The following is a 25013-nucleotide window of genomic DNA, read 5'->3' on the forward strand; positions in this document are numbered from 1 at the left end:
TTTGTGTGTGCTCCCAAATAATAAGGCTGGATTCCCACCTGTTGAAATTGCTGGTCAAGTATGACAGAGAAGTAACTATCAACTTTTGCATGGTGGAGAAGACAAGGATTATGTGGACTGGATGTGTCAACTGGGTGAGCCACATTATGGAAGATAGGGGAGAGGCATATAGGTCCCACAAACTTCCACTCTTTCTCCCCCACTATACCAGCATATAATAATGCAGTTGTAGAAATATCCCCAGGATCACCCTTAGAAAGAGGTAGCATTAATTCTTGTAGAAATCCTTCAGTTTAGATCTCTCTGAGGACTCATTGATGATGAAATGCAGGAGTAGACCACTCAAACCCTTAAGCTAGCTCCTCCATTTAATAAGATTGTTACTGATCTCATTATAACCCTGATTCAGCATTCTATGTAGCCTCAGAGTCTTGGCTATGTACTTGAGGCTGAAATTAACTTGTTTCCAAATATGGCATGCCTGAATTTGCTTGCCAGGTGAAAAAGATGAGGAGACATTGCCATATTCTGCAATTTAATCCAAAAAACTGACGAGAATCTTCACTAATCACAAATGGTCCTGTGTTCACACATAATAGTTACTGAATTTGTTGATGCTGAACTGAAGAAGTTATTTCATGTCTTCTTGCTGCATTTAGCACTGTTAGAGCTGATTGCTCAGATTGGTAGTTCTCTTTAATGTGTTTCCTCAAGATTAATCTTATTGATAAAACAAACTTTAATGAGACCAAGTGTTCAGTCTTGTTATTTAACTTTTGTGATCAAATTAGAGCCATCTATCAACGTTGTTTGCTGCACTTTGACAGGTTCATAGCCAGCTGAAGGAATGGAGTTTTTGACTGGTCAATATGGTTCACTCATTGTCAGGCAAGCCTGTACTGGTTGTGTCAAGGTGTGTGGGCTTTGCTCATGGTTTAGAAAAACTAGTACAGATAGCTACTGACCTGAATGCTGTTATTGGATCAATTTACTGTCACCATGATTGGAAGAATGTTAAACATGTAGTGCTTTTGCCTTCCTTTCTGTTTATGGAGTCAGTAGGATTTCTCAGATGTCAATCATGAGGAAGGCACACCAGTGGCTCTGCTGAGGAGATTTATATGCCATCAAAAACTCTAGCAAATTTTAAAGATGTATAGTGGTGAACATTTTGACTGTGTGTATCACAGCCTGGTACAGAGCCTCCAATGCACAGGATCGCAAAAGGTTGCAGAGGTTTGTAGACTACCCTTTTCCATCCTGGGCCCTACCCTCCTGGCCATCGAGAACATCTTACTGGAGTGATGCCTCAAGAAGGCAACATCCATCATAAAATTACCTCACCAGCTGGGACATGCCCTCTTCATGTTACTACCATTGGGGAGGAGATGCAGGAGTCTGAAGATGGGCACTCAGTGTTTTAAGAACAGCTTCTTCCCTGCTGCCATCAGATTTCTAGATGGACCATGAATACTACCTTTATATTCATCTTTGCAGGTTTTTTGTAACTTTATATCTTGCACTGTATTGCTGCTGCAAAACAACACATTTCACGACATATGCCAGAGATAGTAAACCTGATTTGATCCTTTTAGGTCAACTGAGCATATGTTGCTTAGGTAAACAAATGATATGTGCAATATGAGTAATGTGGATGTGATTGGAGAAATTATAAGTTAAAATTAAAAATAAGGTGCTTAATAAATTCATCTCTGACTAGATGATAATGGAAGCCAAATTCTACCATTGTGGTACTACATCTTGTGAATTAATCCACATCTGACAGTGTATTTATTTTTTGAATTTAATTTGTATAAAATTGTTTTAATTTTCACATTTTCAGTTTAGTTTTAATATAATTCATGATTTAATAGTAGATGCCACTGTGGATTTCTTTCTGAGGTGGGTTGTGGTGTGGTTACAGTTATGGACACAAGCTGCTTTTGCTGTTAAAGGTATAATTTAATATGTCAAGGTTCTTTAAATTGCTTAGCCATTTTTTTTTACTGCTCAAGGTTGTTTTACTTGCCTAATTTGATGTACCATCTGCAATCCTAAGCAGAGCTGTGCAGACCCAGTATGCACATTTTGCAACTGCACTGAAACTAATATTGTGCTATAAGAGTGAAAGAAAAATACAAGAAATGTGCCATTCATATTGTCCATGAAAATTTAAATCTATTGCTCAGTGTCTCTATTTAAGCTATCTGTGGTTATATCAAGTTATCCAGGAACTCTAGTTTAGAACAGCAGTGTATAATGTATTACTCATGGAGAAAAGGTTTTCAGTATTTGTGCTGATGTAGCTTGATGATAGATTCCTGCTTATTTCATGACACAATAATGTTCTCTAATTTCAGATGGAATGTGCTTGGAGTGCAAGGAGCTCTGTTGAGCCACTTTATGGAGCCTATCTATTTTGCAAGCATTATCCTGGGTAGTTTATACCATGCTGATCACTTATCTCGTGCAGTCTACCAGCGACTTACTGATATTGAAAACCTCCCAAGCATTTATACTCTTAACAGGCCTCTGCTTAGTGGTAAGTTCATTCTTTTTTTCATAGTATTGACAGAGCTGATCTAATCATTCTTATGGGATTAAGACTGACCTTTGAGTACCTAATTCATATTTATGGGAAATTATGTGGCATATTGCGAGCATCAAGTTTGTTTCACTGTCTAGTTTCCCTTCAAAGAATATGTTACAGCTTATGTAATCTTCCTATAAGCAATTTTTGTGAATCTGTCACAGGATTAAGAGTAGATGAGATGATATAATAATGTTTAAAATAGAATGGCCCGTTTTCCTTTCACAGATGGTAGCAGCAGTTATAAAACTGAGGAATTTCTGCTTGAGTGCTACAGTTGCTAGCCCAATAGATCTGCTGAATGATTTGTCTCTCAACTGTGAGAAAATATTGGTCATGGTCAAATTTGCAAATGTTTTATATACAGATAAAGTATTCCTGCCTAGAACAAGATGAAACAGCATTTTAGCCTACATAAACTTCTGAAAGTTAGTACTGAATATCTAATTGCAAGATGAAGAGTATTTATTCATTCGGAAGCAATTAGGAACTTCCAATGACTGAAGAATACAGAAGCTAATATTTTAGTTGTACTCACATTTAAACAAAGCTAATAGATATTTGAGAGAATCAAGAGATTGCAGGTAACTGAATAAAGAGCCACAAACAAACTTCTGGAGGAATTCAGCGAGTCAAGCAGCATCTACGTGATTGAGTTTCAACCTAAAACATTTACAGTTCTTGGGGACATTGTAAGCATTGTCTTGAGTAAGCACTGTTGTTCTAGCCTGCTCAGCCAAATTTTCAATCACTCTCCTATATGCTGATTTGTCACCACCTTTGATACAGCCTACAACAGTGGTGCCGTCAGCAACTTGAATAAAGCATTGGAGTTGTGCTTAGCTACACAGTCATAGTGTAAAGCAAATAGAGTAGGGGACTAAGCATACAGCCTTGTGGTGCACCTGTCCTCATAGAAATAGTGAAAGGTATATTGCCAATCCAAACTGACTGGAATCTGCAAGTAAGGACATCGAGGATCCAATTGCACAAGAAGGTATTGAGACCAAAGTTTTGAAGCTTATTGATTAGTTTTGAGGGGATGATGATGTAGGAGCCATGTATCTTATTTTCTGTCCATTGGAGCTATTGAAAATCTATTTATTTTCTGCCTATATTGTATTTTGTGGCATGTTTATTATGGCAATATGTCTCATGAGTTGGGACATGGTAGAAGCAAATAAGTATAGTTATGTATTCACGTTTAGTTAGTTAGTCTATTTGAGGGAGGGTGAGTTGGGGCAAGAAATGTGTAGAAAACATCAAAGAACAGTTCAGCTCTGAGACTGTGATTAAGCTTCTGTATTGCTTCTAATGTTGATGATTGCCTTGAGGAATAAGCAGTGTCTCTTTCTCTCATGACCTTGAATCCACTTGTGCTAGAGACAGCTTATGATTCACAAAGAGGATAAGCAACAGATATGGTGTGTTAGCTGTAATACCAGAAGGGCAAAGAGCTAAAGGCATGAACGATTTGGATTTGAATCAAGATACACCTTCAGTGGACAGAGTACTGGATGTGCAATGGTACATTCAGTCTGATGCTTTCAAGCTTAAGATCACGATCCAAGATAGACCACTCAGCAGAAGGGGGACCTTCTCCACAGTCAGTTCCATTTATGATCCTTTAGGGATCTTCAGCTCAGAGGTGCTATCTACTAAGAAAATCCTACAAGATCTATGTAAGAAAGGGCTTGGCTGGGATGATTTTATACCAACATCACTGCTCATGAGTGAACAAGCTGGCTGAAAAACTCTGCCAGTTGGAAGACTTCAAGGTTGTTAGATGTCTGAAACCCCCGTATCTTAGAGAAGTTACTTCTACACAGTTACACCATTTTACAGACACAATTGAATTGAACTGATTTGACTTTATTACTTATATCCTTCGTATACATGAGGAGTAAACATCTTTACATTATGCCTCCATCTAAATGTGCAATTACAGTAATTTATAATAAATATTATGTACAACACAGTAGTCGATATAACATAGAAATACAGTTGCGTCAGCGTGAATTAAGCAGTCTGATGGCCTGGTGGAAGAAGCTGTCCTGGAGCCTGTTAGTCCTGGCGTTTATGCTGTGATGCGGTTTCCCGGATGGTAGCAGCTGGAACAGTTTGTGGTTGGGGTGACTCGGGTCTCAAATGATCCTTCATTGAGAAAATGATCTTTTTTCACACCTCTGCAAATGTCCTGAATAGTGGGAAGTTCACATCTATAGATGTGCTGGGCTGTTTGCACCACTCCCATATTTTCAAACTCAGTCCAGTACTTGAAGATGGTGTCTTGAGAGTTGGTGGACATCTTTGTCAGGCAGCCATGCCCAAAGAGTTTAAGCATCCTGTTGTACTGGTGAAGGATCTTCATATCTCAAACATCATTCTGAGGCATGTACATCAAAGAGGGACATGGTGGCTGTAACCACACTTTATCCAGGTAGTGCCAAAACAGTGCTAGCAGTTTTAAGAAGAATCCTGTCTAAGTGTGTTGTTTGTCAACGGTTGCAACCAGCTCCAGAATGCCAGTGCATGGCAGATCTACCTCTGGACAGGGTCTCTCCAGATGAACATCTGTTTACACATATAGGAGTGGACTACTTTGGACCTTCTAAAGTGAAGAGCAGAAGGAATACAATGAGGTATGGGGTCATATTTACCTGTCTAGCTGTACAAGGAGTTCACATTGAAATGTTATATTCTTTAGACAGATTACTTTGTTGATGGACTTTGATGCTTTATAGCAAGGTAAGGACAGGTTTGTGAACTGTTCTCTGATAATGTGAAAAACTTTGTTGGAGCTGAGTGTGAGTTCCAAGAAGCCATTGAGAAGTGGAATCATTCACAGACTAGTAATGTGCTTCTTCAAAAAGGAATTAAGTGTTTTTTTAAATGAAGGAACATGGGAGAGATTGATCAGGCCTGTACAAAAGTTCATCAGTTCCACCATGAAGGTACAGAATATTGACAACGAGGATTTCCACACAGTCTTTTGTGAAATAGAGGCTATGGTCATACAATTACTCAAGCATTCTCCAATCCTAATGATTTGGAAGTACTAACACCCGAACCATCTGTTGTTTCTGAAGACCTCAGCATCCTTACCACTAGGAGAGTTCTAAAAGGAAGACATTTATGCTCATTGTAGTTGGAAGCAGGTCCTATACATATCAAACTTGTTTTGGAAGTGATGGGTCACAGTTGCAGGGATGTCGGAAATGGTAGGTATGAAATGCAGTTTCCCAGGAGACATTGTGCTTATCGTTGATGATTCAGTGCCTTAAAACTCATGGATCGTGGGAAGAGTCATCCAAGTCTTTCCAGACACTTCAAGACCTCAACCAGCTGTCTGGACAGGTCCATGATAAGATCCCTCTTCTGCAGAAAGCAAAGGTTTGAGGAGCTTCTGCTCCAGAAGCTTCATGACTGATTTGATTTCTTAACAAAGAGCAGTGGTATAGATCACTCTGTACTGGACTAATTGCTAGTAACCTCTGGCCTAGATCACTGTTACATGACTTGAATGGAAGAAGAAAGTGGACATTTGTGTAAATGTTAAGATGTTTGTCCTCAGACCGCTGAAGCAAGAGGTTAAAGATCTCAGTGAACACTCCAGCTAGTTAATCAGCATAGTCTGGGCCGGATGCTTTTCGTAGGTTCACCCTCCTGAAGGCGGTTTGCATGTCAGCCTCAGAGTCTGAAATCACAGAATTATTGATAGCTGTGGGAGTTTTTGATGGTTCCTCCATGTTTTGGTGGTTGAAATGAGCTTAGAAGGCATTGAGCTCATCTGGAAGCGAATCCCTCCCTGAAACTCTCATCCATGGCATTGTTACCCTTAGATGATTGATCCCAGACAAACATGGTCCAAGTGCCACATTTTACATTCGAATGCCATGAGGTATTCCTCTGCTGCTTAGAACCTATCACCCTTCACACTGATGCTCACTGACATATTGACTCCTGCTGAAGCATTCTTATCCTAGTTTTCAAATGCTCCAAGGTACCATTCCTCCTTTTCAATGTACTCTGCCCCTACAACCCTCAGAGATAGAGCCTTACAGATATATACAGTGTTTTATTTCATGATCATCCTACAGTGCCTTGTGAAAGTATTCAGCTTCCCATCTCTTTTGTTCACATAAATGAGTATTACAACCAGGTATTTTGAGCAGTTTATCTGAGAATTTTTATTTTGAATCACATGATCCTTTTTTTCTGAAGCTCCAGAGAAAACAATCTAAGTTTGTTCAAAGTAAAGTTATTATCAAAGTACATGTATGTCGCTCTATACTACCCTGCCATTCATCTTCTTGGGGGCATTCACAGTAAATACAACAAAATGCAATGGAATCAATGAAAAACCACAAGTAAGATGGACAAGCGACCAATGTGCAAAAAACCTGCGCAAATACAAAAAAGCAAAAATAATAATAATAAACAAATAGGCAATATATATCAAACATGAAATGAAGAGTCCTTGAAAATTAGTCCATAGGTTGTGGGAACAGTTCAGTGTTGGGCTGAGTGAAGTTATTCCCTCAGATTCAAGAACCTAATAGTTGAAGGGTAATAACTGTTCCTGAGCTTCATGTTGTGGTTCCTGAGGCTCCTATTACCTGCTTCCTTATGGCAACAGCAAGAAGAGAGCACATCCTGGATGGTGGGGTCCATTTTGGTGGATGCTGCTTTCCTGTGACAGCACTCCTTGCAGATGAGCTCAGTGGTGGAGAGGGCTTTATCCATTATGGACTGGGCTTTATCCTCTGCTCTTTGTAGGGTTTTCCATCTAAGGGCATTGTCCACCTTTCCTCTATAACACTCTGTAATCAAAGCAACATCCCAATTAACCTCTTATGAATTCTCTTCAAAGCTTCCACATCTTCAACATAGTAACTAAATATAATACTTCCAGGAGTGGCCAAACTGAAGTTTTATACAGCTGAAACGTGACTTCCCAACTTTTATACTTGTCACTGAGTGATGCAGGCAAGCATGTTGTGCACCATCTTTACCACCCTATCTACTGGTGTTGCCACTTTCAGAAACCTGTAGACTTATATGCCAATATCCCTCTGTATATCAATGCCCCTGAAAATCCTGCCATTTACTGTTACGTTTGACATATCAAAGTGCACCATTTCAAAATTATTCATATTAAACTCCATCCGCCATATCCTTGCTCACATTTCCAACTGGCCTTCAACCTTCTGAGTCCTTCCAACAACCTTCCTCTGTATCCACAACTCTAAAATTTTTGTGTTATCTGAAAACTTGCTATTCAATGCACCTATAATTCCAACCAAATTTTATTCAGATGTGTCACATTTATCAAAGGAATGAAGCATTGAGATAAGAAGCAGCTTTTAATAGTTGTCAAGAAACGAACAGTCCCGTGAGGATGATCCTGTTTCTTAACCACTCTTTGCTGATGAATAAAACTAGTTTAAATCTTTTTAATTCTAACTGGGTTAATTAGTTGTAACCGGGAAAAAATTAGCTGGTTAAATTGCAAGCCTTGTCCGTTGAATTGCCACCATTTCGAACTCCAGTCACCTCTACTCCCAGAGTCTTGACTAATCATTCACTTTTAAACACTAATTCAAAGACTAAGAAGAATGAATGTGCTATAATAAGTCTGTCTGACCTTGCATATTTATAATTTTTATTTTACGTCACAAGTAGTGCGGTGAATGTAGCAATAGATGATATTACATAACTGTCCAAAATATGTCAATTTGTGTTGCAAGTGGAGTGTATTCTTTGGAAACTGTTACCATACTTGGACTGAACAAGGATTCTGATATTGAGGCAATAAATTTTCTATTTGACTTTGTATAAGAATTGATTTGCCTTGTCCTATTTAAACTGTTCTTTGTTCTGAACTTTTATCTAAAGCTTAATATTTTTACTCTGTTCCATTTGGAGTATAATACTTGTGAAGTAATGACCCTTGAACTTTTCTGTGGTCAGAAATAAGATTTATTTAATCTGCATGGTTAGATAATGAGAGATTGGAAAAGATAATCCATCTTTCTCAGAATATAAAAGCCAGATTTTGCAGATAGGTCAAATATCATGTCTGAAAATAGTCTGATTTGTCAGCTCATAAGGTGTGACAAGAATACCAAACAAGAAGACTGACAATTTGAAAAGAAACTTGCTACATTGGACAAAAATATGGAGTTTGAAGGTGTTGAATTAAATTATATATGTTAGCCAGGAGCCAGTTCAGAAATTGGTTATATTTCTCTTACTACTGTTAACATTTCTTCTTAGAAGTAGAATGTGGGAAGTGTGGAAGTTTCTCAGAAATTAAACAGTGATAATTTTATTTGACAGTTGTTGTCAAAATGATTAAAAAGAAGCCATATATGTTTTCAAAAGTATTTTGAAGTTTCCAGCTTTTCTTGTTTTAGATTTTCCACACCCATATTTCTCCTTTATTTCCACTCTTTTTATTGGGGTTGGAAGCAGTGTAACAATGTAAACAATTCACTAAATGTCTGCATAGGGAAGAGGTCTGTCCATATTTTGTGGAAAATGTACAGTATCAAATTTTTGTGGAACACTTTCTGGAATAAGTTTTCTCATGTTTTGCAGTTTCTGTGTTTTTGTTCGTATGTGTACAGTTTTGCGACTCAAATCTTTTATTTTCGACCGTGTATAAACTAAAATGTTAGCTTTGAAATGATTGCTACTACATATAATCTATAAAAGTTGACAACAATCTAACAATGAATACGATAAGGTAAGATTTAGGAAGAGGAGATTTATTTCATTTCATAACTTCCATACTAATTGATTTAACTTCTACTTGCTATATCTTCAGGAATGTCAAACACTTACTGAACTTGCTCATTGTTCATTCAGATGTTAAGAGGTTACAAACAATTTACCCAGACTTTCAAAATTATAACCTCTGGGAGAGAAATCCAATGTGCGCAGATTGTATGTGCTCAGAGTATTCCACTGGATAGGAGCATCAGTGTTTGAATCAGCTGCCCATAGGGAACTGCTATTTTGATGGAATTGATTGAAGAAGTTATCAAAGCCTGTGATAATTAGATAAGGAACTCGGGTATTTTAACCATGACAGATCCACAACCTTACAGCTGTGTATCTTGTATTCAGCTAGCTGGACTTCAAGTTCCTGAGATAGTCGTGCAGAACAAGAGAGAGAGCTACCTTGGTAATATTCTTTGGGAATCAGACTCACACTCTGTGATTTGTTATATTTAGTCAAGTATGGTCAGTAAGATATGGGGTAATTGGAAATGAAGGTAAACACTTTTCACTGGATATTGTGACAGGTTACTCTGCTTCTGGTCATGGTTTTATAGCATCTGCATTGTTTACTTGCTAGGATAAGTGCAGTGCCAGCACTGTCATCCAGGAGGTAAACACCATTACTGCAATGTTTAACATCTTTAATGCACTGAAGTAACTCAGATTTGACTTCTATCCCTTAGAAATGAACAGCATCAGAAATTTAGGAGTATCTACATGTTGGCCCTAGCAACATCTTCAGATGTTTTTCTAATACTGTAACAGCCTTGCATAGTTTGGTAACCTTCTGTACAGTTTTAGCATGACCTTTTATGTATTTTAAGTGCTTCATTTGACAAAAGAAAATATCCTGAATTCCTCTGACCACATCTACTTGTACTAAGAACCTCAGGCTTAGTGCACATGCACTACAAGATCTTTCTGTATCACTAATCTGTTTGACCTCCTCAAATGTTTTACCTTGTATTTCTCTCAACTGAGTTCCATCTGCCACTATTGTGCCCTTCTAACCAGTCTTTTGAAATCCTTGACAACCTAGAACTGCTATTTGTTTGCGATAATGGATTGGACCTTCGATAGGATAATTTAGAAAATAAGAACATTTGTATTTCTCACCTTCTGGTCATTTCAGCATGCTTTACAGCCTCTAAGGTAGCTTTGAAATGGATGTAGGCACCATGGTAATTTAGAAAGGCGATGGGAAAACTGTGCAAAGTAATCTTCCTCAAACAGACATACAGAAATAACATAATGAAATCTTGCTTTTTTATTTGACAATGCTGGTTTTTTGTCTACATATTTTTAATACTAATAAAACTGCCCCTCTGTTCTGCCCCCCCCTTTGCTTCAGCTAATGTGTTACTAAACTTTTTCCCTTGTCTGTTACCTGTGTATTTGACAATTCTAATCCTCCCTAGTTAGCCTTCAAGGTTCTACCCAACTAAAAGTTTTACATATCCAATTCCTCCTGCCTGTATTATAAGTCAGTTATTTGGATGACAAAATTGTTGGTTTTGTGGCCAAATTTGCAGAAGATACTAAGATAGCTGGAGGAGCAAGTAGTGTTGAGGAACTCAAGGAGTCTGCAGAGGACTTAGACAGATTAGGAGAATAGACAAAGAAGTGGCAGATGGAATATGGTTTAAGGAAGAGAATGGTCATGCATTTTGGTAGAAGGAATAAAGGCATAAGCTATTTTCTAAATAAGGGAGAAAATTCTGAAATCAGGTGCAAAGGGAGGTCTTTGTGCAGCATTTCCTGAAGATTAATTTGCAGGTTGCGTTGGAGGAAAGCAAATGTATGGTTAACATTCATTTCGAGAGTAGAATATAAGAGCAAGGATGTAATGCTGAGGCAATATGAGACAAGTTTCCGATTGCACTTGGAGTATTGTGAGCAGTTTTGGGCTCCTTATACAAACCCCATTTCCAGAAAAGTTGAGATATTTTCCAAAACGCAATAAAAACAAAAATCTGTGATATGTTAATTCACATGAACCTTTATTTAACTGACAAAAGTACAAAGAAAAGATTTTCAATAGTTTTATTGACCAACTTAATTGTATTTTGTAAATATACACAAATTTAGAATTTGATGGCTGCAACACACTCAACAAAAGTCGGGACAGAGTTAAAATAAGATTGAAAAGTGCACAGAATATTCAAGTAACACCCGTTTGGAAGACTCCGCATTAAGCAGGCTAATTGGTAGCAGGTGAGAGATCATGACTGGGTATAAAAGTAGCATCCATCAAAGGCTCAGTCTTTGCAAGCAAGGATGGGTCGTGGCTTACCCCTTTGTGCCAAAATTCGTGAGAGAATTGTTAGTCAGTTCAAAAGGAACATTTCTCAACGTAAGATTGCAGAGAATTTAGGTCTTTCAACATCTACAGTGCATAATATTGTGAAAAGGTTCAGAGAATTCAGAGACATCTCAGTGCGTAAAGGGCAAGATCGGAAATGTTGAATGCGTGTGATCTTTGAGCCATCAGGCAGCACTGCCTAAGAAACCGTCATGCTACTGTGACAATTACAGCCACCTGGGCTCGGGAGTACTTCAGAAAACCATTGTCACTTAACACAGTCCGTCACTGCATCCAGACATGCAGCTTGAAACTGTATTACGCAAGGAGGAAGCCATACATCAACTCTATGCAAAAACACCGGTGAGTTCTCTGGGCCCGAGCTCATCTGAGATGGACCGAAAGACTGTGGAACCGTGTGCTGTGGTCAGATGAGTCCACATTTCAGCTAGTTTTTGGAAAAAACGGGCATCGAGTTCTCCGTGCCAAAGATGAAAACGACCATCCTGATTGTTATCAGTGAAAGGTACAAAAGCCAGCATCTGTGATGGTATGGGGGTGCATTAGTGCATCAGTGCATGGGTGAGTTGCATGTATGTGAAGGTACCATTGACTCTGAGGCGTATATTAGGATTTTAGAGAGACATATGTTGCCATCAAGGCGACATCTCTTCCCGGGACGTCCATGCTTATTTCAGCAGGACAATGCCAGACCACATTCTGCACGGGCTACAACAGCGTGGCTTTGTAGACACAGAGTGCGTGTGCTTGACTGGCCTACTGCCAGTCCAGATCTATCTCCTATTGAAAATGTATGGCACATCATGAAGAGGAGAATCAGACAACGGAGACCACGGACTCTTGAGCAGCTGAAGTCTTATATCAAGCAAGAATGGACAAAATTTCCAATTGCAAAACTACTACAATTAGTATCCTCAGTTCCAAAACGATTAAAAAGTGTTATTAAAAGGAAAGGTTTTGTAACACAATGGTAAACATGCCTCTGTCCCAACTTTTGTTGTGTGTTGCAGCCATCAAATTCTAAATTTGTGTATATTTACAAAATACAATTAAGTTGGTCAGTAAAACTATTGAAAATCTTTTCTTTGTACTTTTGTCAGTTAAATAAAGGTTCACGTGAATTAACATATCACAGATTTTCGTTTTTATTGCATTTTGGAAAATATCCCAACTTTTCTGGAAATGGGGTTTGTATAAGAAAGGGTGTGCTGGCATTGGAGATTGTCCAGAGGATGTTCATAGGAATGATCCTGGGATATTAAAAGGATTAATATATGAAGGGTGTTCAATGGCTGTGGGCCTTTGTTTGCTGTTGTTTAGAAAAATGGGGGGGTCTCATTGAAACCTATCAAATATTGAAAGTCTTAGATAGAGTAGACATGGAGAGGATATTTCCTATAGTGGAGGTGTCTAGGACCTGAGGGCACAGCTTCAGAATAGAAAGATGTCCTTTTAGAACAGAGATGAGGAGAAATTTTGTTTAGCCTGGTAGTAGTGAATCTATGGAATTCATTGCTATAGATGGCTGTGGAAGTCAAATCATTGGGTATATTTAGAGTGGAGGTTGATAGGCTCTTGATTAATAAGGATATCAAAAATTACTGAGAGAAAGCAGGAGAATGGAGTTGAAAGAGATAATAAATCAGCCAAGATGGAATGGCGGAACAGTTTCAATGGATTAATTGGCCTAATTCTGCTCCAGTGTCTATGGTCTTGTGTGTCTGTGTTAAAAGGTACAGGCAGGAAGGATTGGGTAAGAAAACATGTCATTTACTCATTATGCTGCACTGTGGTAATAGACCTGAACTGTCTCCCATCCTAAGAATTAGTCAGTTTTGAAATCTTCGCCCTTGTTTTCAATTAGCTCTGTGCACTCCATCATTTTCTCCTTCATTCAATCAATGCAGCTTTTGCCAAGCTCTTGCATACCTATGGTTTTGATCAGTACACCAAAGGTACTCTCAATGTTCATGTCCTAATTTCTTTCCTTTTCTGGAACAGATGTCTGTCCCTTCTTCCTCCTCTAAAAGTTCTTAAATCCTCACACCTTGATCAAACATTTACTGTGAAGTTTTGTATGATAGTACTGCTACCAAGTATCTTGGTGTTTCATTGATTTACAAAAAGCTGTATAAATGCAAGTTGTTGGTCTGATGCAGATTTGTTTTTGTTGACACTGGATGAGGAGAAAGGCACTGGCCTTGACACTGCATAAGCATCCTCCTCCTTTAAGATTGTCCTAGGATCTTTTCCATCCACTTAGGGAAAATGCGGTTCAGTTTATTGTCTCGTTATGAATATAGTACCTCTGCAGGAGTTCCTCTGTGCTGATTATTGTGCACATTAGTGGAATGGTACTCGAATCCACAGCCTTCTGATTTGGAGGCAAGGATGATTAATATTTCACATGGTTATTGATACTACATACCTGAAAAGTTGTAAAGGGCCCAGGTCATAATAACTAAAAGATTCCAAATTAATTTGAATTACACAAAGTGTGTTATTGAATTATTTCATAGGTGCAATTAGTTGGTAATTGGTTTATTATTGTCACATTCTGAGATAGTGACGTGACAAACTTCGGTTGGCATTCCATTCAGACATGCTACTCCAAACATACAGTAAGTGGATCAGTGAACTGCAAAGGGAAAAGAAACAGTGTAGAATATGAAACATTACAGTTGCAGAGAAAGTGTAAGAAGACCTTATTTTGGTGTAAGAGCCATGACGAGGTAAACAGATCAAGAGTATATCTTATCATACAAGTGGTTCATTCAAGACTCTTAAAATTAGGATACAAGCTATCATTAAGCCTGGTATATGTTTTCAAGCTTTTGTATTTTCTGCCTGATGGAAGTGGGGAGTGGAGAGAACCAAAAGTGATCCTTAGATTCAGGATCAGTTCCTGAGGATTGGAGAATGGCTAATGTTATACCACTTTTTAAGAAAGGAGGGAGGGAGAAAACAGAGAACTATCAACCTGTCAGCCTGACATCAGTGGTGGGAAAGATGCTAGAGTCCATTATTAAGGATGAAATAGTGTTATATCTAGATAACAGTGATAGGATTGGGCTGAGCCAGCATGGATTTACCAAGGGTAAATCATGCTTGACTAATCTGTTGGACTTTTTCGAGGATGTAACCAGGAAGTTAGACAGGGGAGATCCAGTGGATGTAGTGTACCTTGATTTTCAGAAGGCATTTGATAAGGTCCCACATAGAAGATTGGTGGGTAAAATCAAAGCTCAGGGCATCGGGGGGAAGGCATTGACATGGATAGAAAACTGGTTGGCAGATAGAAAGCAAAGGGTAGCGGTGAATGGGTGTTTCTCGGAATGGCAGGTGGTGACTAGTGGGGTGCCACAGGGCTTGGTCTTGGGACCACAGCTGTTTACCATTTACGTTAACGATTTGGATGAAGTCATAGAAAATAACATCAGCAAATTTGCTGATGATACTAAGCTGGGTGGCAGTGTGACATGTGATGAGGATGTTAGGAGAATTCAGGGTGACTTGGATAGGCTGGGTGAGTGGGCAGATACTTGGCAGATGGCGTTTAATGTGAATAAGTGTGAGGTTATCCACTTTGGGAGTAAGAACAGGAAGGCAGATTATTATCTGAACGGTGTAGAGTTGGGTAAGGGAGAAATACAAAGAGATCTAGGAGTCCTTGTTCATCAGTCACTGAAGGTGAATGAGCAGGTGCAGCAGGCAGTGAAGAAGGCTAATGGAATGTTGGCCTTTATTACAAAGGGAATTGAGTCCAAGAGCAAGGAAATCCTCTTGCATTTGTACAGAGCCCTGGTGAGACCACACCTGGAGTATTGTGTACAGTTTTGGTCTCCAGGGTTAAGGAAGGACATCCTGGCTGTAGAGGAAGTGCAGCGTAGATTCACGAGGTTAATTCCTGGGATGTCTGGACTGTCTTACGCAGAGAGGTTAGAGAGACTGGGCTTGTACACGCTGGAATTATTTGAGAGGGGATCTGATTGAAACATATAAGATTATTAAGGGATTGGACAAGATAGAGGCAGGAAATATGTTCCAGATGCTGGGAGAGTCCAGTACCAGAGGGCATGGTTTGAGAATAAGGGGTAGGTCATTTAGGACAGAGTTAAGGAAAAACTTCTTCTCCCAGAGAGTTGTGGGGGTCTGGAATGCACTGCCTCGGAAGGTAGTGGAGGCCAATTCTCTGGATGCTTTCAAGAAGGAGCTAGATAGCTATCTTATGGATAGGGGAATCAAGGGATATGGGGACAAGGCAGGAACCGGGTATTGATAGTAATTGATCAGCCATGATCTCAAAATGGCAGTGCAGGCTCGAAGGGCCGAATGGTCTACTTCTGCACCTATTGTCTATTGTCTAAATCCTAACCGTGTTCACTCAGATATGGTACCTAGAAGCTACAGCCTAAAAAGACTATACATTTCATTCATGCAGAATTAGAGCTTATGAAGGTTAAATTTTACCTTTGGAAGAATATTAAAAATGATGCCAATCAATGCTAAAGATTTTCAATTGAGCCCATGTTTCCTAACCAATGAGGCCAATCTGTTCAATATCCCGGCTCTGATATGAAGTGTCAAAAATTGGTTACAATCAAATTGCATAACTACAATGTTGCCCTTGGATCCACACCAAGTAGAAATAAATTTAGCAGGCCTTAAAACTCATTGCAATAGTGATGCCATTTTTCTCCTAACTTTCAGTCATTCCACAGATATTGCCAGGCCATAAGCTGAACTACATACATGAAAATATAAAAATTCTATTTTATTCCCTTCAAAGAGATTTGTGATACTACACTCCATTTCATTGTTTCAACATCTGACTATAGATCTTTGCTGAACTTGTTTGTTTTCAGGTATAAGTAACACTGAATCACGTCAGCCAGGCAAAGCACCGAATTTCAGCGTCAATTGGGCTGTAGAGGATTCTGCCTTGGAAATCATTAATGCCATGACAGGAAAAGATGACATGGGGCGACCTTCTCGGCTGTGTAAACATGCTCTGTACAGTCGCTGGTTGCGCTTGCATGCCAAGGTAAGATCAAGGAAGAATTTCTCTCTCAAACAGCTTAAAATTTCTGAATAGTTTTTCATTCCAGCAGATTTACCATTTTAACTTTCTCTAAGGCATTCAAAACCGCATCTTCTAAGAGTCTGATATAGTAAACTTCTTTTATGTTCTGTTAAATACTCCCTGGTCAGCTGCATATTAAAACTCAGTTTCCCACACAGCCACCTTAAGCCTGTTCTGCTAGACATTTCTGCCCTTGATTCTTACTCACGTGAATAGTCCCAAACCTAGCCAAACTGATATTACTTCAAAACCTTTAAGTCATTACATGGAGATTGATGCATTAGTTGTATATATTCTGTAAATTGTGTATAAGAGGCAGCTGGAGCTTAAGCTGTTTGATTGCCCATTCTTACTGCTTCTAGATTTTTAGTACATTCTATACATTATTTCCTGTGAAGCTGTTGGTTCTTTTTGGAAAATAATGCTCAAAACAGCAGTTATGTGTCCATTAGCTGTTAGTGTCATCCATTCAGTGGTTTACACAAGTGTGTTTGCCTTTGAACTACAGTACATAATAACTTGTAACAAATGATTCACAAGCTAAAATATTGCACTCAAAAATTGTGTGGAATGGGAAGAATTAATAAATATGAAACACATTCATACCATAGAAAGGGTGCAGAGGAGATTTACAAGGATGTTGCCTGGATTAGTGAGCATCTCTTATGAGAACAGGTTGAGTGAACTCGGCCTTTTCTCCTTGGAGCAACGGAGGATGAGAGGTGACCTGATAGAGTTGTATAAGATAATGAGAGGTGTTGATCGTGTGGATAGTCAGAGGCTTTTTCCCAGGGCTGAAATGGCTAGTATGAGAGGGCATAGTTTTAAGGTGCTTGGAAGTAGGTACAGAGGAAATGTCAGGGTTAAGTTTTTTATGCAGAGAGTGGTGAGTGTGTGGAATGGGTGGCCAGCAGCAGCAACGGAGGCGAAAATGGTAGGGTCTTTTAAGAGACTCCTGGATAGGTATACGGAGCTTAGAAAAGTAGAGGGTTATGGGTAAGTCTAGGTAAATTCTAAGGTAAGGACATGTTTGGCACAGCTTTGTGGGCCGAAGGGCCTGTATTGTGCTGTAGGTTTTCTATGTTCTAGAGTTAATATTATCTAGAGAGGAAAAACACAAAATGCTGGCAGAACTCAGCAGGCCAGACAGCATCTATGGGAGGAGGTAATAACTACGTTTCGGGCGGAAACCCTTCATCAGGAGCCTGCTAAATCTAAAGAGATTGGTTTTGTGTGGAAATGATGATCTGGAATGTCCTGTCTGAAATGAAAGGATGAGTAAAGACTTTCAAAAGGAATATGGCATGTTCATGAATTTGTGTGGTTTACGTCAAGTCATGTTATTTGTATTCTGATGGTATATAGTATTGGAAACTTAATTGTTTCTGTTCATTTGGGAACCGGCTCAGCAAGAGGTACATGAACTAATATAGATATGCAAGTGGACCTGTAAATAATAGCTTCTAAGCAGCTCATGAGTTAGCCCTAGTATTCTGAACAGTGTTGAAATCGCAAAAGGGTTTATACATTTTTGTTCTTCAAGATCTGTCCTTCATTTCACCCATATAGCACAGCAGTTATATGCTACATGATACAGTGAAATTACCTCTGATATGAAGATAATATTCACACTTCCTTCACATCGATCACTTCTACAAATGAAAAGCTAAGGTTGAGTACTATTTATTGTTATTTGTAAATGGAGTGGTTAGGCTATTTCAGAAGTCATTAGGTTAGAATCCCATATAAAACTATCTAGGTATAGGAATGTTGAGTTCCCTTCACTAGATGATGTTATTTTGTTAGCTAATTGGATTGAATGATAACTTGTTAAACTCTGCAGTCGGTATAGCAACTACCACAGCTGCATTTAGGTATTTTTGAAGAGGCATTAATTGCCAATGAAAGAAACATTCACTATTAGAGTAGCAGAATATAAATGGCAAAAAATTCACTTGCAATCCTGATATTTTATGTTACTTCCATTTCCTACAATGAGCAATGTCTCATGGGAAAATATGTAATGAAGATTTTATTCTGAATTACTTTATTTCAACACTATTTTCATTTATATCCATTGATGGATGTAACCCATTCTTCTCCCGTTCCTCACTCAACATATTTTTTTCCTATTTCTATAGTTGCCATGCTTGCTTCAATCCAAGCACGAGAAGTCCAGTTCTTACTATGAAGCAAAGCAGGCTGCTGTTGAATATCAAGCTGCCAAGGAGAGCCTGATCAAAGAGTTCCAGAAGAGTGGATTAGGCATGTGGGTGAAGAAGCCCATTGAACAGGATCAATTTGTTCTGTCTGTCTGAACCCAGAGAAGTGTTGGGATTTTTAGGAATTGAAAGCTGCTGGAATTCCATATGTCAGATGTATTTATTAACTTGTAACTTTAAACTAATGTTTTTATTTTGTATTTCTAAAATAAGGACATGTCCCTTTTCTTGGCTACTGGCTAGATTTTTGAAGTAGCACAAAAGATTATATACAGAATACTTCTAATTGGCTTCTGTACTGAAAGGTGATGTCAGCAATTATATCTTCATTTAATTGTGCAGTACACTTTTTTAAAATCAAATATACAAGTTTTTTGAAGACTAGTGTTTACTTCAGTTTCTGTAAAAAAAAACTATGCAGAAAGCAGTTCCCATAAATTTTAGCATTTTGTATTTGTTTTAATTGGTCGTTTTTGTCAAATTTAGCTCTCCTTGCACATGGTATCCTAAAAAGCAATGGAGCATATTTTGTGAATTCAGATACAAGAGTTACTGTCCTAATATATGGTGTGCTCAGACAAATCAAGTTACAGATTGGATATGCTAACCTAGGCATAGAATCATTGAAAAACCTTTTACCCTTGAGCATTTATCTGCCCATCAGTAAAATGATGGTTCATCTGTTTTGCTTTACACCACAATAGCCATGCTTATCAAAAATATATCAACAATGATTTAAAATGACCTGACCTTACATTAATTGCCAGTTGAGAAAGGGAATTCCAATTTTCTCCTGTGCAGTATCTTTTCTTTAACCACGCTTAAATACCTGGTTCTAATTTTATCCTCTTTCTAAAACTCTCCAACCTGCAGAAATTATTTCCTTCTGTCTCCCCACCAGTTTCCTTCACACCTTGATAACTAAATCAACACCACCCCCACCCTTAACCTAAATTTTAGGGAAAGCAGCTCAAATTAGTATAATCTCTCCTCATTATCCAGCCCTTGGGATTGAAACATACAGTAACTCTGGTAAATCCAAGCTGCACTCGTGTCCAGAGCTATTCGCAATACTCTGGTTATCGTCCAGCTGAAATTTTGTATGTATATCTGTAGCACAATCTACTATCATTTTATGAAGCTTGGCATCAGTAACATTAAATGATTAATTTTTCCCACGGTGTTTTCTTTATTAAAAAGTTAATAGATTAAATCTCTAATTTAATGGGAGTTCCCATAAAATTCAAATGAAGGAGAAAATCTACTCACCTCCTTAGACTAGAAAAATATGAAAATTCTGTAAAACAGAAGTATTACCGATTCTATACAGTCACCTACTGCAATTATTCACCAGATTTGGAAATATCATTAATTCAATGAGCTGCAGCATTTGTTTGTATTCAAAATAAAACACTGTAATTTTTATTTATGAACATGAGTACACTGTTCTCACAAGTCCATCTTATCCAAAGGGATGCAATTCATTCAACTGAGGTAATTTTTGATTGGATTTTGGTAAATTTAGCACATCTGTATTTTATTTATTGTTCTGTAAGTATCAGCATAAAAGATCAAAATCCAAAAAAATAAATTGTTCTGAAATTTTAGTTGAAGATTCAAGTACTTTTCAGCAAAATTTAAATTACAACCTAGCCTGGCCAGGAAAGGAATGAAAATTGTCTATATCTGTGCCTGCTGCTTTTTCCTGCTCATTCTTCATGCACGGCCATTAATGTGCTTATTTTCTTCTGTGTAAACTGGAATAGCTTATGTTTTACTGCAAATGTTCCTTATGTTAAACATTGCAACTGAATGAAAGTAATCATGAGTGTAAAGGGTCACATTTTTACTTAACAGTACAGCAGTTAATTTTATCCCATGAAATGACTTCATGCATTGCAGAAAAAAGGGGAATGCATGTAGCAGTGATTAAATCATTGAAAATGTACTGAATTGCAAGTAAGATTATTCTTAATTATATGCTTCAATTCTGGAACTGGCATGGTTTTTGAGCATTCAAGGTCTTTAACCTGTTTTTGAAAGCTTTATGTTTGTTGTTTCCACTGTTTAAAAATCCTGGTTATAAGTTTAATAAATGGGTATGTTTTCATTCCAAGGCAGTTGCACAATTAGAAAATTCTGCTGGTGATACACAGAGAATATCTTGAACATATATCTTGAGCCTTTTACCTGAATAAATCAGATGTAGAAGAGGGGTTATCATATAATCTTTGTATATATATTGTGGTCCAGCTTAAGGGGAATGCCCATCCTTCTGTACATCCACAAGTGTTTTAAATCATGTCAGATTTCAAACCTTTCTTTTTGTTTAAATAGTGGATTCTAATTGTAGTCTGTATTACACTGATAAATACTGTTATCATGTCAGTTCGGGCATGTAAAATTTGGTTGAAATACCCAAGTAGATTAGCATGTTGACATGTGAAATTGGCTTTGTGCTTAGCCGCCAGAATAGAATATGTTTACGTCAACACCAGTCTGTAAGACCCAAGGTAATGTAAAGTTTCTGTTCTGTGGGATTTCTGAAGTTTAAGTCTTTTTGAATGAATTCTCTGCAGAGATATGATGTGTCTGTCCATTATTGACAGTACTCAGACAAGCTCAAATTGTTTTTCCTTACATGATTTTAACTTAGAGCTTTGCTTAACTGGAGGCACCATTGCTGCAATAAGAGACCCTATTCTAATTATTTTGAAGTCAGCCAAGAACTATCTCATCAGTCACGTTTGGCGCAACGATTAAAACTAGATCATCCAAAGTCATTTCATGAGGTGCAGAATTGTTCAATGCCTTGTCTGATACTTGCCCACATGTTCACTCATAACATAACCAGTCACTTGCTTATTAACACACTGCTTAATATATTCAGTTAATCCTGCTGAAACCAACAATTCAACAGTATCTAGCTAGCTGTTTATTGAAATATTTTTGTTTATTGAGTCATAAAGCAATACAGCATGGAAACAGGTCCTTTGGCCCAATTTGTCAATGCTAACCAAGGTACCCACCTAAGTTAGTCCTATTCGGCCTGTACCACTTTAAACATTTTCTACCCAAATACTTGTACAAATGTCCCTTAAATTATGAGGGTTTCTTCTTAGATGAAAGATTATGTACTTCAGGTCGTATATGTTGAGTACCTTCTTACTTAGCTAACTGTAGTTTTTTATCATTAGAATTGGTGCCCTGTATCCCAAGAAATTGTGCCTATCTACCGGTAGTTATAACACAGTGAAGAAATGACTAAAAGTTCCATCAGCTTGCTTATGATAAAGGCGGTATTGATAAAGGCAATATTGATAACCCACACAATGAGATCCCTCACACTGGATTTCCACCCTCTTTTTCTAGATTGATTTTAAAAATTTAATCCATGCAGATTATTCCATGAAAAAAAAATGCGGAGTGGAAGATGGGGCAAACCAGCTCAGATTTCATCTATCTTTTTATTGATAATATTTTTAGGCATATATAAATGAGTAAGGAACTGAAATAACTAAGTAATTAGCTCTCCAAACCAAAGTTAAAGATGGATATTAAATTTTAATGAAATTTATGTTTGATGTGTTTAACCTTATAAGCAAATGTAGGATATACTTCATGAATTGGATAATGAACTTGATTCTTTCAGGGTAGCTAGAAAGGCAGTGACGATCCCACCCAGCTGAAGAACAGAACAGCAGGTCTGCAGGAATTGAGAATCTTTCTATGACCTTTGACACTTGAACCCATCCAACATTTGATCTTGGATGAACAAAGGGTTACCACATCAATTTTCTATTTAACCTTGTCCACAGGTAGAAATGCAGATTTTGACTTACATTAACTAAATTGTACAGTGGTGTTGGTGGACTTGATAATATTTTTGTCTTGCCTTAGAAAAGAAAGAACAAAAGAATAATGGATGGATTTGACTGTGAAATAATTTTAAGTAGTAAAGGCAATATTCCAATGTTAGAGGATGTAACATTAATTTTAATGCTTAGATTATTTTGATAAATAAATAGGTATCTGATAGGAATCTCCTGCTATAACCTGCTAATTTCAGCTAAAAAGAACTTTGCTGCACTTTTTGAAATAGCAAGGAATTTCAAACCTGCAGCAATTCACTGTTCCACTGGCATCCCAACTCATGTGCCTTTGTGTGCAATACCACATTAGTTTCTTGAGTTGCAAATTCATTTACTTCATTTACCACTTTTGTAGAGTTGAAAAACCAGAGGTCACAAATCAAATTAGGATCTGTAATTAATAATTCTGATGACAAATTGAGAAACTACCTAGAGAGAATTGAAAATGTGGAACTTAGTACCATATAGTTAGCAAAAATGCATCAATACATTCAAGAAAAGGCAGTATTTGCATTGTAATTTACTGTAATTAGCTAGAATATTTATCTCCAATAGTAGAAAAGCAGTATTTTTGTGTTGTCTCTTGCAATAGATCTGTTATCCCGTGGTGAACCCTATCCACACTAAGGGTATCATCAACTATGTACTTTGTCATCATAGCTATTCAGTACTGTAATATCTTATTATTATTAAGGTGATGAATTATCTTGCACTATGGGAATGTATTGTCAAGTATCTAACCCTTGCACATCAGTGGTAATGGAAGGGTGACTTGTTCTTCATTGCTTCAACAAGGAATTATAGTGTAAATGTCCTTTTTTGTAAGCATACATTTGTTACTTTTATATTTAAAAGGAACAATCGCTTAAACACAACTTTCACTGTCTTGTGTAATATAATTTGTACTTGGGCTTTGGAAGCACATCAGTGAATACAATGTTTAATGCACCTTGTATTTAATAAGTGAATCCCATTTAGTTTTTATACCTTTTAATAATCAATAACATTGCAAAGATAAAAAATGCTAAATAAAACTTGACGGCTATAAAAAGATTGGATTTTTTAGTGTGTGCAGGTGTTCAAATTGCTGTAGTACATGTTGTCAAAGTGGCAGTTGGATAAAATAGTTAAAGCACTAATAACTTTTGCTGGATATTTTGGCCTGTTCACTTTAGGAGAGGTGATACCTTATGGCTGTGCTTTCTACTTACATTTCCATTTCGTCATCTCAGGAACTTTTTGATACATTTATCAGTTCACCAGTTTTTGCTACAGTATAATTTACACCATGCTTACAGATTAGTGAAAAGAAACTGAGCGTTTTTTTGGTTGGCGCATAGTCAGCCATTTGTTCAGTGTCAATCATGTAATCCATTGTGGGGGAGAAGCATTGGATCAGATCTAACACCTGGAAAAAAACACTAGTATTGTGACTAACCCTAAAGACACCTCAGCTTGTGGTTCTGGTCTAAATCAGGGAGGGGGTTTTCCACCCTCATGTTCCTTGTTATCCTGTCTTATGGAGTCTACCAAAGCAGTTGAATCCCCTGAAGACTTTGCACTCAGAGGCAAAAACAATTGCATCAAACCTGCGTCAGCTTGACCCTGGTTCACAGTTCTCCCTATTCAAATGAATAGAAGACATCAATTCCCAAGAGGAAGATAAATAGTTGTGTTTTTATTAAACACAAAGTACACTGCAGATGCTGTGGTCAAACCAACACGTACAACACGCTGGAGGAACTCAGCAGGTCGAGCAGCATCCGTGGAAACAAGCAGTCAATGTTTTGGGCCAAGTCCTGACAAAGGGTCTAGGTCCGAAACGTTGACTACACGTTTCCACGGATGCTGCTCGACTGCTGAGTTCCTCCATCGTGTTGTAATAGTTGTGTTTTTATTGTTCATTTTAGGTTTAATTATTTCATTTGATATTCAGTGTGTGCTGAGATTTTAAATTTATTTCTTTAAATGTAATGTTTTCTCTACTAATTTTAATATATCTTTGTTTTGGGTCCTATTGCTATTGAATATTTGTGAACGTAAGAGACATTCACAATATTTAAAGATCCAGAATGCACTGCTAGATTTGACAATTGTTGAGTCTCAGTTCTTACTCCCTGTCAGTATTTTTGAG

General features: G+C 37.8%; 1 protein-coding gene across 3 annotated transcripts in view; it reads left to right on the forward strand.

Moving 5' to 3' along the window:
• LOC140728217 (double-stranded RNA-specific editase 1-like) overlaps positions 1-24664 on the forward strand; it is a 332491-nt gene extending 307827 nt beyond the window's left edge. For all 3 annotated transcript variants that reach the window (XM_073046633.1, XM_073046634.1, XM_073046635.1), the window contains 3 exons: positions 2361-2542; positions 16568-16746; positions 18927-24664. In XM_073046633.1, coding sequence (XP_072902734.1) covers positions 2361-2542; positions 16568-16746; positions 18927-19103 — 538 coding nt within the window. In that variant the 3' untranslated portion in view covers positions 19104-24664. The remainder of the gene's footprint in view (positions 1-2360; positions 2543-16567; positions 16747-18926) is intronic.
• Positions 24665-25013: the final 349 nt, after the last annotated feature.

The sequence above is a fragment of the Hemitrygon akajei genome, chromosome 5 (assembly GCF_048418815.1).
Source record: "Hemitrygon akajei chromosome 5, sHemAka1.3, whole genome shotgun sequence".
In the NCBI taxonomy this organism is placed as follows: domain Eukaryota; kingdom Metazoa; phylum Chordata; class Chondrichthyes; order Myliobatiformes; family Dasyatidae; genus Hemitrygon; species Hemitrygon akajei.